General features: G+C 44.1%; 1 protein-coding gene across 1 annotated transcript in view; it reads left to right on the forward strand.

Annotated features, from left to right (window-relative positions):
• Positions 1–8338: 8338 nt before the first annotated feature.
• LOC127583230 (MORN repeat-containing protein 1-like) overlaps positions 8339–15569 on the forward strand; it is a 115306-nt gene continuing 108075 nt past the window's right edge. The window contains exons 1-5 of the mRNA XM_052039001.1: positions 8339–8426; positions 10555–10626; positions 11442–11540; positions 13893–14003; positions 14145–14235. Coding sequence (XP_051894961.1) covers positions 8366–8426; positions 10555–10626; positions 11442–11540; positions 13893–14003; positions 14145–14235 — 434 coding nt within the window. The 5' untranslated portion in view covers positions 8339–8365. The remainder of the gene's footprint in view (positions 8427–10554; positions 10627–11441; positions 11541–13892; positions 14004–14144; positions 14236–15569) is intronic.

Genomic DNA, 15569 nt, shown 5'->3' on the forward strand with positions numbered 1-15569 from the left:
ATCTGACATGCATCAAGTGGCATCTTTCCCTTTGCAACACTTCCTGTGGAGCATCCCAAGGGAAATTTTTTAGTCCTCATTGATTGGGAGGTACCAGTCCTTGGACACTTCCGAGACAACTCAGTTTCAAGAATACTGGGACCCATCGCCCTCCCACCCACTCAAGTAGGCCCCATTACTTATCTTCCATCCTTCCACAGTCCCCCACCAACCCACTGTACCGACCATCCCCTGTCAATAATCCTATTCCAGAACATCCCCACAACTATCAGCCCAAGCCTCGATCTCCCTGATCACCAACCACCGCCACTCCCCCAGCTCTGCAGTCCTGCTGCCCACACTCCTCTGCACAAGACACTGATCTCCATACACTCATAACCCTCCCCCCCTCATTCCAACCCCAAGCTCCAATCAGGTCTGCAATGTCTGCACACCACCACAACCCCCCACTCCCAAACACACCCCCACCAACCACAAAGGAGTAAAAGAGGTCTTCATTGTGTGGACCTCCCCCTTCCCCCCACCATCCCAACCTTCTCACCTCCTTCCCCTGCCACCTAACCACTTAGACTTCAGTTTGTCTAAGATGCCACATTTTCTTTTGATACCTCAGCAGCACATGAGTCCTTTCATACATATCAATTCTAGGTCTATATTTTAAGGTTTCTCTTAAACAGAAAGACAGATGGATGGAGATGCTTAGGGACAGAATTCCTGAACTTATAGACCAGGCAGCTGAAGGTTTGCACATGGAAATGTGATCAAACCAAGGATGCAGCAAAGGCCAGAACTGGAATAAGGACCAGCGTTAGTCTGACACTTTCATTTTTCAAGGGCGTACCAAGTGGATGCTTGACCCACAACACTATTACAGCACCAGTGACCCAGGTTCGATTCCGGCCGCTGTCTGTAAGGAGTTTGTACATTCTCTCTGTGACTGCGTGGGTTTCCTCCAGGTGCTCCGGTTTCCTCCTACATTCCAAAAACATACAGGTTAGGAAGTTGTGGGCATGCTATGTCAGCGCCAGAAGCGTGGCGACACTTGCGGGCTGCCCCCAGAACACTCTATGCAAAAGATGCATTTGACTGTGTGTTTCGATGTACACATGACTAATAAAGATATCTTATTTTATCTTATCCAAGGTACCAGTCTTGGCTCAGTTGGTAGTCAGTCAAAGGGTTGTGGATTCAATCCACTGATTTGAGTACATAATTTAGGCTGATGTATATGATTTAGGCAATACAGTGTTGAGGAAGTATCAGTGGTCCTTCTTTTGACTGAGACATTAAGATGATGTTAATGTGTCCTCTCAGATGGTTGAAAAGATACTATAGTACAGTTTTGAAGAATTCATGGAAGTTTACACTTGGTTCCAGGCTATATTTAGCTACTAACTAATATTATCTTTGATCAGTTAGTAGCTAAATGTATTTAATAATGTAATAACATATAGTTTATGTTATTACATGTTATGCATCATGGACACCAGCCTCCCCTCCTTGAACTCTGTCTTTACCTCTCGTTGTCTTGGCGAAGCAGCCAGCATAGTCAAAGACCCCACCCACCCGGGACATTCTCTCTTCTCTCCTCTTCCATCGGGTAGAAGATACAGGAACCTGAGGGCACGTACCACCAGACTTAAGGACAGCTTCTACCCCACTGTGATAAGACTATTGAATGGTTCCCTTATATGATGAGATGGACTATGACCTCACAATCTACCTTGTTGTGACCTTGCACCTTATTGCACTGCACTTTCTCTGCAGCTGTGACACTTTACTCTGTACTTTTACCTGTACTACATCAATGCACTCTGTACTAACTCAATGTAACTGCACTGTGTAATGAATTGACCTGTACGATCAATTTGTAAGACAAGCTTTTCATTGTACCTCGGTACACATGACAATAATATACCAATACCAATTATATGAAGATCAAAAAACTGCGGATGCTGGAAATCTGAAATAAAAATTGAAAATGCTGGAAACACTCAGCAGGCCAGGCAGCATGTGTAGTTTCAGGTCGAAAGTAATCAGAACCAGGGAAAAAAGTGGAAGCAGGTTGGTTTTAAATTGCAGAGAGGGTGGGGGGAGGGATGGATGGGACAAAGGGAGCGTCTCTGATTTGGTGAGGCCAGAGTTGCCATGGGATTAAATTGATCCAATCAACAGATTAACGAGGGCAGTTCAGGAGAAAAGGAACAAAGGAACATAAAAGTTGCAAAGTGCAAGGATGTGGGGCAGGAGTCCATAGATCAGCTGTGCAGATAAAGAGTTTATCTGATCATTTATCATAGGCTGGTTTTGAGACTTTGCATGAAATACCCGCACTGCTTCCTATAATCCAACATTGAGGACACTTCAAAGAGTACAGCATTCGTTGGAAGTACCACGTAAATGCAAGGCTTTCTTTAGTGCTTAGTGTGGAGAATGATTCAAGTTCCAAGGATCACAAATTAAAACAAAAAAAATTAGGAGGCAGAAGCAATGTCAATTACAACTTTCCTCAGCCAAGGAAGTTTAAATAAATCATGCAAGGTTACCAGGGAAGGGGACCCTAGTTGAAAGGGTCAACTAATCTGCTTTTCATGAGACAAGAGCCTGAGGACTAAGTGGGGTTAAAGAGGACCAGACTTCTTTGGGTGTACCAGCCTTTTCCAGTTCCCAGAAATTCTTGCACAAGCTTTTGAATTAATTGCCTGCAGTTGATTACAGGAAAACATGAGTCTGTACGTAGCTAATTACTAACTGGGCAAAATTGAAAAGCCATTCACCATATTGATGTAGTAATGCATCAATGAAAAGCATTTCTTTCACACTAATAGTAACTTGAAAATACAGCCTTGCAGAACTCATACAAGTGCTGCACAGATTTTGCTTCTGCTCCCCTGTAATCTTATATTGTGGCTTTCTGATTTACCACCCAGATAGACTTATGGAAATTACAGATTTCCCTTCCCAGGATGTTGCTGCTACACAGGACGTGCATTATACACTTAGTTAACATTTTATTGGACCATTGTGGCAGAGATAAGGTTAGGCCATGTGGGTTGCTGGTTGTGGGTGGGGGAGGTCCATTCAGAGGCTGCGAGCTGTGGCTGAAGCTTGGGTTGTGGACTGAAGGGGGGTGGTCAGGGGAGGAGAGACTGGACACAAGGCACCATAGGCACAGAGCCAGAAAGTTGTGGGCTGAAGTCCCACTCCCTGGACAGGCACAAAGATCTAGGTGGTATTGGTATTGGTATTGGTTTACTATTGTCACTTGCACCAAGGTACAGTGAAAGACTTGTCTTGCATACTGATCGTACAGGTCAATTCATTACACAGTGCAGTTACATTGGGTTAGTACAGAGTGCATTGATGTAGTACAGGTAAAAACAATAACATTACAGAGTAAAGTGTCACAGCTACAGAGGAAGTGCAGTGCAATAAGGTGCACTTAAACACATCAGAAATGGAGTGGTGCACAGTCAAAGGTTCCATCTAGCAAATACAAATTCAAACTAATGTCCCATCTGCTCTTTAAGATGAACAGAAGAGATCCCAGCGCATTATTTTGAGAAAAAAAAACCTAGGTCCTCCACCAGCTCTTGAAGAATGTGAATCTTGAAGGCGCTCTGCTCCTCTCCATGACAAGATGTCTGTCTGCCCCTTTTGCCCAGTTTACCCTCAGTGGTTTCTGTTTCCCTTCTTGTCTTCAAAAAGGTGTTGATCAAAACTTGTTTCCACTGCCACTTCGCTTTTCCTTGGCAAATATCCAACTCATTCCACATGTTTCTGACTGAAATCCCACCCTGCACATTTTGGATTCACCCAGGACCTCAGGTGGTTTCAAACTATCCAGTGTTTGTAGGGGCAGTGTTCTTGTCACGTCCTGAGTACCAGGCTTAATGCCCTGAGTTGGCACCAGCGTGCTGTTGACCTCTCCCTCCAACAACACCAACTCATTCTATCTCAAAGCTGCATGGTCAGCAGTTGGACTTCACCACATTCCATGCTGCAACAGAAGACTTTTTTTCTTCCTTTCTGACATCAAAGATCATAAACATCAACAGCTTTTGAATTCCAATGCCCTTTTGACCTTTCTAACCTTTACATTCCTCTGACCCCATCTAGTCCCCAGTTCCACTGCCTGCTGTCTTTTCACCAGCCCCTCTGAACTTCCCCTCTCTGAGCCTGAATGATCAGTCCTCAGCAGAGGCCTCCGTTTTGTCCCCCTATATCTTAATGAATTCCAAGCCTAACATGACGTTGCACACTACTTCTGCTGCCTCCGACTCTGTGCCCACTTCTTTGTCCTTCACCCCAAAACAGTGGACCCTTTCTCCCATCTGTAGAATTCCTGATCCACTTGAACCCTTCCTTCTGGCCTCATATCCTCTCTAAATACATTCATTGTTAACTATGGAGATGATACTGATTGCTTTGTTTTTTTCCACTCTTCTTACACACTCGTACCTGTCCTTTCTGATTGCAGTACTCCATTCACGAGATTTAAAGCTGAATGAGATTCCACCAGCAGAGACATATTCCCCTCCTCCACCCTTCCAGCGTTTCAAAGGGAAAGTTCACTGCCTGACTTCCTGGTCCACTCTCTGCCTCCACCAACCGCTGCCCTTCTTATAGCACCTACCGATGTAACCATAGCGATGCAACACCTGCCCTTTTACCACGTCTTCACCATCCAGTGATCCAAATGGTCCTTCCCGATGAAACAGCGATTCTTCTTCCAATCCAGCGTCATTCTCCGCTACATTGGAGAAACCAAAGCAGAACAGGTGACCACCTCACAGAACGCCTTTATTCATTCCACGGGGCCGACCCTGAGCTTCTTGTTGCTGGCCACTTTAATTCTCCATCCCACCCCCCAGTCTGACCTATCTGTCCTTGGCCTCCTATTATAAAATGGCCAAGTGGAAGCTTGAAGTGTGGCGGTTAGCGTAACGCTATTACAGCGCCAGCGACCCGGGTTCGATTCCGGCCGCTGTCTGTAAGGAGTTTGTACATTCTCCCCGTGTCTGCGTGGGTTTCCTCTGGATGCTCTGGTTTCCTCCCACATTCCAAAGACGTACGGGTTAGGAAGTTGTGGGCATGCTATGTTGGCGCCGGAAGCGTGGCGACACTTGCAGGCTGCCCCCAGAACACTTTATGCAAAAAGATGCATTTCACTGTGTGTTTCGATGTACATGTGACTAATAACGATAAAGATATCTTATTCTGTCTGGACATGTTGCAGCATTCTGGACTCACTTTCTCTTTGTATCAGAACTGGCAGATCTGCCACAGGTCATCCACCTGTAATACTGCCTCACTTTTCTCTCCACTGGCATATGGAAGCTTGCTGTGCACAATTGGCTGCTGTGTTTCCCACATCACATAGGTAACGACACTTAAAATGTACTTTTTCAGTTGCAAAGCACTTTGGAACGTGATGGGATTCAACGCCTTTATAAGTCAGGAGTGCAGGGGCTTCTTGCTGAATACTTGGCATTTACCAGAGAAACAATGGACTGCAGATGCTGGAATCTAGATGAAAGACACGATGATGCTGGAGGAGCTTAGCAGGCCAGGCAGCATCTGTGGAGAAAAGCAGGCGGTCAACGTTTCAGGTCTTCTTCTCTTCTTCCCTTTCCCAGCCTATCTCTTTTCTCTACCTTTTTTTTCTCTCCATACCTTTGACCCATCTCCCGGTGGATCTGCTCTCCCCTCCTCCCCCACACCTGCCTATCACTATCTCTTACCTGCATCTACCTATCACCACCTTGGACCTCCCCTCTTCTGTCCACCTATCACTGCTCTGCTTTTCCCTCCGATATAGTGGGCTTCCCCTTTCCCTATCTTCAGTCCTGAAGAAGGATCCTGACCTGAAACGTTGACCACCTGCTTTTCTCCACGGATGCTGCCTGGCCTGCTGAGTTCCTCCAGCATCATAGTGTTTTTTCACCTGGCATTTACTGTTGTATGGTAGATGGACTTTCTGTTTGCTATGTACCTAGATAGTGATCCAGAATGGACAGGAGACTTTTAGTGGTGTAGCTTTGCTACAATGCAACATAGCAACAGGCAGTCTGGAGCAACCGCTTGAAGTCTCAACGTGTAAGTTGTCTAAGTGTGCTGCCTTGCAAAAATAATCTGGTTCACCATCTGTCTGACTGGGTGCTGATTCCTGCCTTTAATATAGCGGGGCCCTGGTTCCAGAGCTCCCTTTCTTATTATTCTGCAGTGCAGCATCCAAAGAAATGTGAGTAAAAGTGTCTTGAAGTATTAAGTCTGGTAACTTTGCCAGTACAACACCACCAAAGTCCTGGGTGCGCCGGACTAACAGAGTTTTACTGTGAACCATTATTTCCTTGGAAAGCAACAAAACTGTGGATGCTAGAAATCTGGAATAAAAACAGAAAATGCTGGATATGCTCCGCAGGTCAGGCAGCATCTGTAGAAAGGGAAACAGGGTTAATTTTTCAGATTGATGACATGATGTGAGAATTAAGAAAAGTTGGAAATTGAACATGTTTTAATGCAGAGAAGAGAAAGGGGTGGGGAGAACAAAAGGAATGCCTGCTGTGATATGGAGATGAAGAAGTGTTGGTACTAGCTGAGAGAGTGTAGTGAAGACTGGAAATACTCAGCAAATCAGTCAGCATCTATGGTGAGAGAAACTCTTCAATTAACATTACAAGTTGATGATCTTTCATTTGAATAGACAAGGCATAGAAAGATACAGGCCTAATGCGGGCGAGTGGGATTAGTGTAAATGGCGAAAAAGATTACCTTGGATGTGGTGGACGGAATGGCCCATTTCTGTGCTGTACAATGCTATGACTCCATAACTCAGCTGAACTGACCAGTTCCAACACAAACTGGAAAGACTGGTTATCTGAAACTGTTGAATTCAATGTGGAGTCCAATATCTAGCTTCATATATTCATCAGCAATGGTGTGAAGAATGTCATTGTCAAACACTGGTATAGTGCAAACCCTGCAGACAGAGGGAAGAGTACTGTGAGTATTGCTTTAGGGTGGAGATGGTAGGTTGTGTGAGTGGGGAATTTATTTGGAAGCAGGTCTGGATCCTGGTTTGTGTGCTTAGCAACAGGCAAGGAGGCTAATGGATACAAAATATTAGATCTGGTAAGATATTTTCTTTCCTAACTTGAGTTGGCCAAGTTCCTGGAGATTTCTTTCTAATTCCTGCACAGTAAATGCACAATTTTGCAAGGACTACCTTTATTGTCCAGTTCTAGTTGTCCCCAGAAATGCAGGTCATTTCAAAGACCAGTATAGAGTCAACCACATTGGTAGGTCTGAAATCACATATAGACCTGGGATTTTCTTTTCTAATGGATATTAGTGAATCACTCTTTTTAATAATTATTTGCCAGTTTCAGGGTTGCTATTATTGTTACTTGTATTTCTATTAATTCCAAATTTTTTAATTACCTGAATCTAAATTCTCCAGCTGCCATGGTGGGATTCTAATTCATGTCTCTGGATCAATGGTCTGAGTCTCTGGAGACCAGTCCAAAGTAACTTAAACGTTATGTTTTAGAAAGCTAGGCTGATTTTACAGAGGTATGCTGAGGGAAAGCCACACTGTCTTTTGGATGAGACTTTAAGGGAAGCCCTCTCTACCCTCTCATGTGGATGTAAATATCCTGGTGACAGCTCCTGGGATTTAAAGCAGCGAAGTCATCCCAGTGTCCTGGCAGATATTTGTTCCCAAATCAGTACCAATAAAAGATATCACCTAGACAAAATCAATTTCTGTTTGTGGGACCTTACTGTGCATAAATTGGTTGCTACGTTTACAATACAACAGGGATTACAAAGATACATCATTGGGTGCAAATGCTTCAGGTGACCTGAGGCTTGAAGGGAGCTATATAATTGCAAATAACACCAGAAAAAAAGCCTGAAACGCTCTGCAGGTCAGGCGGCATCCTTGCTGAGCAATTCCAGAATTCTATGTTTATTTCAGATTTTCAGCATTTGCAGTTTTAAAAACAAAATTTGCGATGTAAATGCTGCATTTCTTTTTCTCAAGTATCAACAGAAAATGCTAAAAACACTCAGCAGGTGAAGCAAGATCTGTGCTATAAGAAACTGATTTTAACCTTTCAGTCGAAGACCTTTATTCAGACCTGGCAGAGGGACCAGGCCGCCGGCCCCCTTCCGCTGAGCTGATGCACGGATTCAATGGCCAGCAGTGTCCGCTGGGGGGCGCGGCGCAACGGAGGACCACACGGAGCTCCCCGGCCTCGCAGCGGGACCGGGGCGAAGGCCGAACCGCGATTGGTGAATTCGCCTTAGCAACGGCCCGTCCAATGAGTGATGATGTTGTTGCTGCCAGGGCCGCGATGCGATGGCGGCGCCGGCAGCTACCGGCTGTTACATTGGGGAGGTGAAGCATCAACTGCGGGACGGTGAGACTGGGGAGGGAGAGGGGGAGATGGTGGGGGAGAGGGGGAGATGGTGGGGGGGAGGGAGAGGGGGAGATGGTTGGGGGAGGGAGAGGGGGAGCTGGGGGGGAGGGAGAGGGGGAGCTGGGGGGGAGGAGGAGGAGGAGGAGGGGGGAGATGGTTGGGGGGAGGGAGAGGGGGAGCTGGGGGGGGAGGGAGAGGGGGAGATGGTGGGGGGAGGGAGAGGGGGTGCTGGGGGGGGAGGAGGAGGGGGAGGGGGAGATGGGGAGGGGAAGGGAGGATGACGGGGAGGGGAAGGGAGGATGACGGGGAGGGGGAGGGAGGATGACGGGGAGGGGGAGGGAGGATGAGGGGAGGGGAGGATGGGGAGTGGGGAGGGAGGGATGGATGAGGGAGGGAGAGGGGATGAGGGAGGGAGAGGGGATGAGGGAGATGGGATGAGGGAGGGAGAGGGGATGAGGGGGGTGGGAGGGGGGAGAGGGCGTCGGAGGGGGGAAGAGGTGGGATGTTGGGGGAGGGGGGAGTGGAGGTGGAGGGGGCAAGGGTGGCAGGGGGTGTTGGATGGGAGTTGGTGCTGATCTGCTGATTATAAGAAACCCACCCTCATAAAGAACATCATGTGTAACTTGCAAATGCAGCAGTCTGATCCCACAAACCAGGAATGAACTGTACATCCTGTATGATTTGCTTTCAGTGGTTTTAGTTGTGGCTGGTGAATAGTTGGAATGACTCTGTTCGAGTTGGAGATGTTCCTAGAGCAGGGGCTTCAAATCACACTTCTGAAATTTAAGTATTTAATCTCACCGAAATAAATAAGTTTGAAAGGGCTTAACACGGTAGATATTGAGATCCTAAAAGTATAATGTTAGAACAAGAGGTTGGATTTTTGGAATGAAGATAGAAATTTCCTCACTTGGAGTCTTAAATCAATGGAAGTCTCTGTTGCGAAGCCTGTGGTGCTCAGAAGTGGAGTATATTTAAGACTGATACGAGGACAGAAGAAGTGGGTGCAGAAGGAGGGCATTCAATCCAACACCACCATTCAACGGGGTCATGGTTGATCTTGGCCTCAACTCCACTTTCCCAATTACCTCAGTCAGTAAATCCTCCATATCAGCCTGGAACATATCAATTCAGCATCCATACTGTTTGAATCTAAATTTCAAAATATTCACACCACCCAAAGAGAAGAAATTCCTCTTCACCTCAGCCTTCAATCAGTTACCATTTATCCTGAGACCAAACTGATATAATATTGGACACTAAGGAAATTGAGGGGTCTGGGGATAGCCTGAGAAAGTAGAGTTACAATGGAAGACCAGCTGCAATATTGAATGGTAAAATAAGGTCAGGGGTTCGTGTGACTTCTTCTGTAAGTCAATTTCACATCTGCCTGACTTCGATTAGGATTTTAAAAGAGACATTTTACTACATTTTCCAAATATTTGGATCATGGATGGTTTGTTGGTTGTCTGTATTGTACCATCTTTCTCCGAGGAGGAAGCTGTCACTAAGGGCATCTTTGCTCCTTCTAAAGTTCTTGAGGGAAAACCTTCATCAGAGAGATGAGGGGAGTTGCTCCTCTCTTTTGAACAGCACATATGAAGTCTTGCACCCAAATGTGTAGGCAGACAATGATTCACCTGGCCGAGAGCGGATCCATGTGAATAGACCTGCTAACTATCTGGACTGGTTCCAGTAAAAGACAATTGCAGTGAATTGGATTGTTATAAATGTAAAGGGATAGAGCTTCCGTAGTAGGTGAAGTGATCTCATCCCCTCCAGCAGATAGGCCTAGATTAGGATTATGGACTTGGAAGTGCAGCCGGCTCCAGTGGTAGGCATCAAGCTGCAGCCACTCTTCATCATTTTCTATGTAAATAGGTCTTAATTTTTCTTCTTATAGCTGCAATTTCACACCCCGGGGGTCTTTTGGGTAGTTTTACACTGTAGTTTTATAAAGATCAGGAAATTGCTTAGAAATTTCAAGCTGCAGCTCAGGGTGTTTACTTTCAGATTATTTTGCATTTGTAATAAATTTGACAGATGCATACAAAGCAGTGAGTGTGCACACCAAGTCACTGCAGTGGCTACTGTAGCTCATCAGGACATTTCTATTTCATTTTTCCAGGCTTTGGTCAGTATATTTATCCAAACAGTTTCTTTCAATATGAGGGAGAATGGAAAGATGGAAAAAAGCATGGTAAGTTTCCCATGTGTTGCTTCCTTAGGTTTAACGTGTTTTGAAGGTCTCTTGCATTCAGAGCTCTAAAAGAAAGAAATAATGTCATGTGCTCTGACTGTCTCAGAATGCTTTGCAGTCATTGAAGTACTTCTGAAGTGTGATCTTTGCTTAATATAGGAAAAGCAGCATCCAACATGTGCACAGCAAGCTCCCACAAAAAATAGCAACCTGACCATGACCTGTTACAGATAATAATCTGTTTACTTCTGTGGGTTGAGGGATAAATATCAAGAAGAACTTCCCTCACAATGCCATGCCATCTTTTAGGTCCATTTGAAACAGTATAATGCCTTATTACAAAGACTGCATCTCCAACGCTGCAGCACTACACTGGAGTGTCAGCCTAGATTCCTTTTGGTCCTATTTCTCGAGTGGTGCTTGAAACCACTTCCTTCTGATTTTGAGATGAAGGTGCTACCACTGAGCTACACCTGATAACAAAAATTATTTCTAAATTACTTTCATGTTACATGCCTATTGATGATATGGTCTAGTGAATTAATGCATGTGCCCAGCTCTATGTTTCCAGTTGTCCCTTGGATTACAATCTGTCTTTTTATCCTTCCTGTTTAACATACTTCTAAACAAACCTTTCGCAAACAAGGCAGCTCGGCTTTGTCATTGCTTTCTGCCAATGTTCTGTGACTTATCCTCAAGTTGTGTAGTTAAAATTTGATCTATGACTCTGTAAGACACAAAAGATGGTAATTCTTTAAAGTTTTGTTGAATATTGATATCATACATGTACTTATTTGTAAACTTGTCCACACCAGGTCACGGGAAGTTTCTAATGAAGGATGGCAGTTACTATGAGGGGCAGTTTGTGAATGGAGAAATAGAAGGGAATGGGGTCCGGTACTGGGCCTCCTCAGGTACATAAACTCTCACCACTACCACCTGTTATAATCAAAAAGACATTCTTTTTAGAAAAGTGGAGCCTAGTAAGCCAGAAAGGGGCACTGGGAGTGTCTGAGCAAGTGAGCTAACTTCTTGCTTTTTGTACCTCGGTGATGTAACACTACTATCTTGTTTTGTTATAAACAAATTTCTTGTTTCTTTTTGTTGTTTCCTTTCTTTCTTTATTCTTGGGCCTTCATCTGCTATCCTGTAATGTCCATTGTCTATTAGAATGGCTGGAGTTTCAAATTAATCTAGTTGATGAATAACAACATACTTCTGAATGCCACTTTTAATGTGGCAAAACATACCAAGGCATCTCATGGAAGAATTATTGTGCAAATTTGAAACTGAGCCAGTTTGGGAACCAAATATTTAAAGTGCATTTTAATGTAGAGAGTGGCTTAGGGAGGGAATTCCAGAGTTTGGGGCTTAAGCAACTGAGGGCATGACCAGTGATGGTGGGGTAATTAAAACTGGAGTTGCACAAGAGGCCAGAATTGATGGAACTTAGAGATCTTGGAGGATTTTACGGATGAAGGAATTTGCAGGGGCAAAGAATGATGAGGTGTTGGAAGAATATGAAAACAAGAACAAGGCAATGATTCGTAAATGGAATTCTATTCAAATTCTGTTCAAAAGGGAAATAGAGAGAATCCTGGAAACTGTAGACCGGTGAGTCTCACGTCAGTGGTAGGGAAGTTATTGGAGAGAATTCTTAGGGATACGATTTATGAGCATTTAGAAAAGCACGGCCTAATTAGGGGCAGTCAGCATGGCTTTGTATGGGGCAGGTTGATTGAGTTTTTCAAAGAGGTGACAAAGGTGATTGATGAAGATAGAGCTGTGGATGTTGTCTACATGGATCTTAGTAAGGCATTTGACAAGGTGTAGAAGGTTGCCAAAGGATACAGCGGGATATAGGTCAGTTGCAGATATGGGTGGAGAAATGGCAAATGGAGTTCAACCTGGCCAAATGTGAGGTCCCTCGTGGTAGGCTCATCTAGAAGATTAAGATGCATGGGATCCATAGTGACTTGGCTGTTTGGATTCAGAATTGGCTTGCCCATAGAAGACAGGGCATAGTGGTCGATGAGTCTTATTCTGGTTGGAGCTCTGTGACTAGTGGTGTTCTGCAGGGATCCCGTATGGGACCTCTGCTGTTTGTGATATATACATACATATATACGACTTGAATGAAAATGTGGATGACACGAGGATTGGTGCCTGGATTAGAGGGTATGTGCTATAAGGAAAGGTTGGATAAACTTGGGTTGTTTTCTCTGGAGTGGCAGAGGCTGAGGGGAGAGCTGATAGAAGTTTATAAAATTATGAGAGGCAGAAATAGACAGCCGGTATCTTTTCCCAGGGTTGAACTGTCTAATACTGCAGGCATGCATTTAAGGTGAGGGAGGGTGTTAGTTCAAAGGAGATGTGCAGGGCAGGGTTTTTACATAGAGATTGGTGAGTGCCTGGAATGCACTGTCAGGGATGAGGCAAGTATGATAGAGGTGTTTAAGAGACTCTTAGGTAGGCCCAGGAATGTGCGGAGAATAGAGAGAGATGCAAAAGGGAATAGGTGTCATTAGCTTAACTAGTTTGAAAGAACATCTTGGGCCAAAGGGCCTGTTCCTGTGTTGTACTGTTCCATGTTCTATGTTCTAATATGTGTAATAGAAAATATTTTAAGCTGAAGTTTATGGAGGGTGAAACGTGGAAGGCAGCCAGGAATAGTTGGGATTGAAGATAATAAAAGCATGGTTGCAGGCTTTAGCAAGCTGAATAATGTCAGGGTAGGGGACTGACAATGTGGAATAAAATGGAGGTGGAAGTAATTGATTTTTATAGCAATTTCTGTGGATTTGTTTCCAGTGATCCTTGATGTAAAGTGCCTGTATGTAAATGTGGGGACAGAAGCATGATGTCAACATTGGTGAATGGCCTGCTTGGCTTATTTTCTTAATTGAGTAGTAACTTGGTGAAATACTGGAAGACTTGCAAAAAATGACAGCTCATCATCAGAGCCCTTTGCAACAGTTCCAAAGCCCCAAGGGAGAACAGGACTTGTAGAACAGAATAGTGCATGAGGCCATTCATCCTATCATGTCAGTACCTATGCTTTCACTGGTTCTTTCCTATGTGATTAGAAAAGTCTCTGACTCTCCATCCTGTTCTATGCAATATTTTCTCCTTCAAGTATTTATCCAAAAGGATGAAGCTGAAGTGCCTAGAATGGTTTCCCTTCGGTCAGAACCCCTTGGAACAGTGAAAGCTGTCAAGAAAAGTTTAAAAAAAGAATAAAAGAGGATGCTTTTACATTTTTAAAGGAAATGAGTATTGCGGGCAGTTCAGCCAGGGAGAGGTCCACGGACATGGAGTGATGAAGTACTCTGATGGTGCCCAGTATGAAGGCGAGTTCTATTATGGTGCCCGAGCAGGTAAGATTTTTTTCATTGATTTTTGACTTCAATCTGCAGCCTAACTTTGCAGTTTAATGTATTGCTTTCTGGTATAGCTACAAGATGAATCTCAGCTAGTTGCTAGTAGAATATATAACTCTACCTTGTTCTTCTATTTAGGACATGGAGCACTGACTGATAAGGAGGGTCAGATCTATCGAGGCTCCTTCTATAACCATATGAAACATGGAGAAGGAGAGATGTTCTACAAGTAAGTGAAGAGCAGTTATGAGGTGCTCCAATTTATACATGGAGCTGGTCTTATACATGTATACAGACATGGATATGTGATTGACATGAATACAGACACATGCACACACATACAGATGCACACAGAGAAAATACCAAGGGGTTCAGATACATGTACAAATACACACACACATATCGCATGTTACACACACACACACACATATCGCATGTTACACACACACACACACACACACACACACACACACACACACACACACACACACACACACACACACACACACACACAACAATACACGCAAGGAGAACAACCCCTGCTTCTCCAGTTTATCCAGTCCCTCATTCCCGGATTCATTCTAATGAACCTCTTCTTTAACCTCTCTAAAACCTTTATATCTTTCTTAAAGAACAGAACACAATGGCCCAACTGTAGCCAAAACAGGGTTTTATTAATATTTGTTATCATTTCCTTGCTCTTGTTCTCTCTTCCTTGACAAATCTCAGGATCCTTTATTGACCACTTTCTTGATTAGTCCTGGCTCTCTCAATGAACAATGCACATGTTGCCACACACAAGCAGACACACATGATGGCAAAGACAGACACACAAGTACACCTACACACACACACACATGCAGGTGAAGTGGTGCTTCAGAATACATAGAGTGAGCACTGATTAGATGCTCATACCTGTTTTCAGCTATGTGCTTACCTGATTTTCATAAAGCCTTTTCCTTGTCTACTTTTGTCTGCCTTCCCCTTCCCCAGTCTTAGAAGACCCAAATGCAGAGCCCTTAGTATGATGAGAGGAAGAAATTTCATCATTATTTTTGAAGGGCAATTCTCCCACACACAACCAGCCTGCAGATCAATCTAACCTGAATCATAGCACTTGGGCATGATAGGTTTCATGAAACAAAGTTCAGGTGGCACTGAGTGTCTTCAGAAAAAGGCTGAAGGGAGTTAAACTGTCAGAGAATAAATACCATTTAAGTATATGGTCCCTGCTCCCATTGTACACAAACCATGTGGAACAGACCATTCTACGGATAATGAACTTTCTAAAGCCATTAAGAATGAAAATGATTGCATCGACTAGAACTAATGACTTCAATATTGCTGGTTTATGAAGTCTTTGTTGTTCCATTGATACAAATTCTAGCCTGTAGAATCTTGAGTGAATTCTTTAGTGTAGAATTTCTTTAATATAGAGTTACTCATTCACATATAAGCATGTTTTAATGATCTTGTGCCTTTGTTTCATGACATTGCATTCCTCAGAGCCATTGCCTATCTTTTCTCGAGCAGCTTTCTCATACTATCATCCTATTCCTATAT

Source organism: Pristis pectinata, chromosome 26 (assembly GCF_009764475.1).
Source record: "Pristis pectinata isolate sPriPec2 chromosome 26, sPriPec2.1.pri, whole genome shotgun sequence".
Classification (NCBI taxonomy): domain Eukaryota; kingdom Metazoa; phylum Chordata; class Chondrichthyes; order Rhinopristiformes; family Pristidae; genus Pristis; species Pristis pectinata.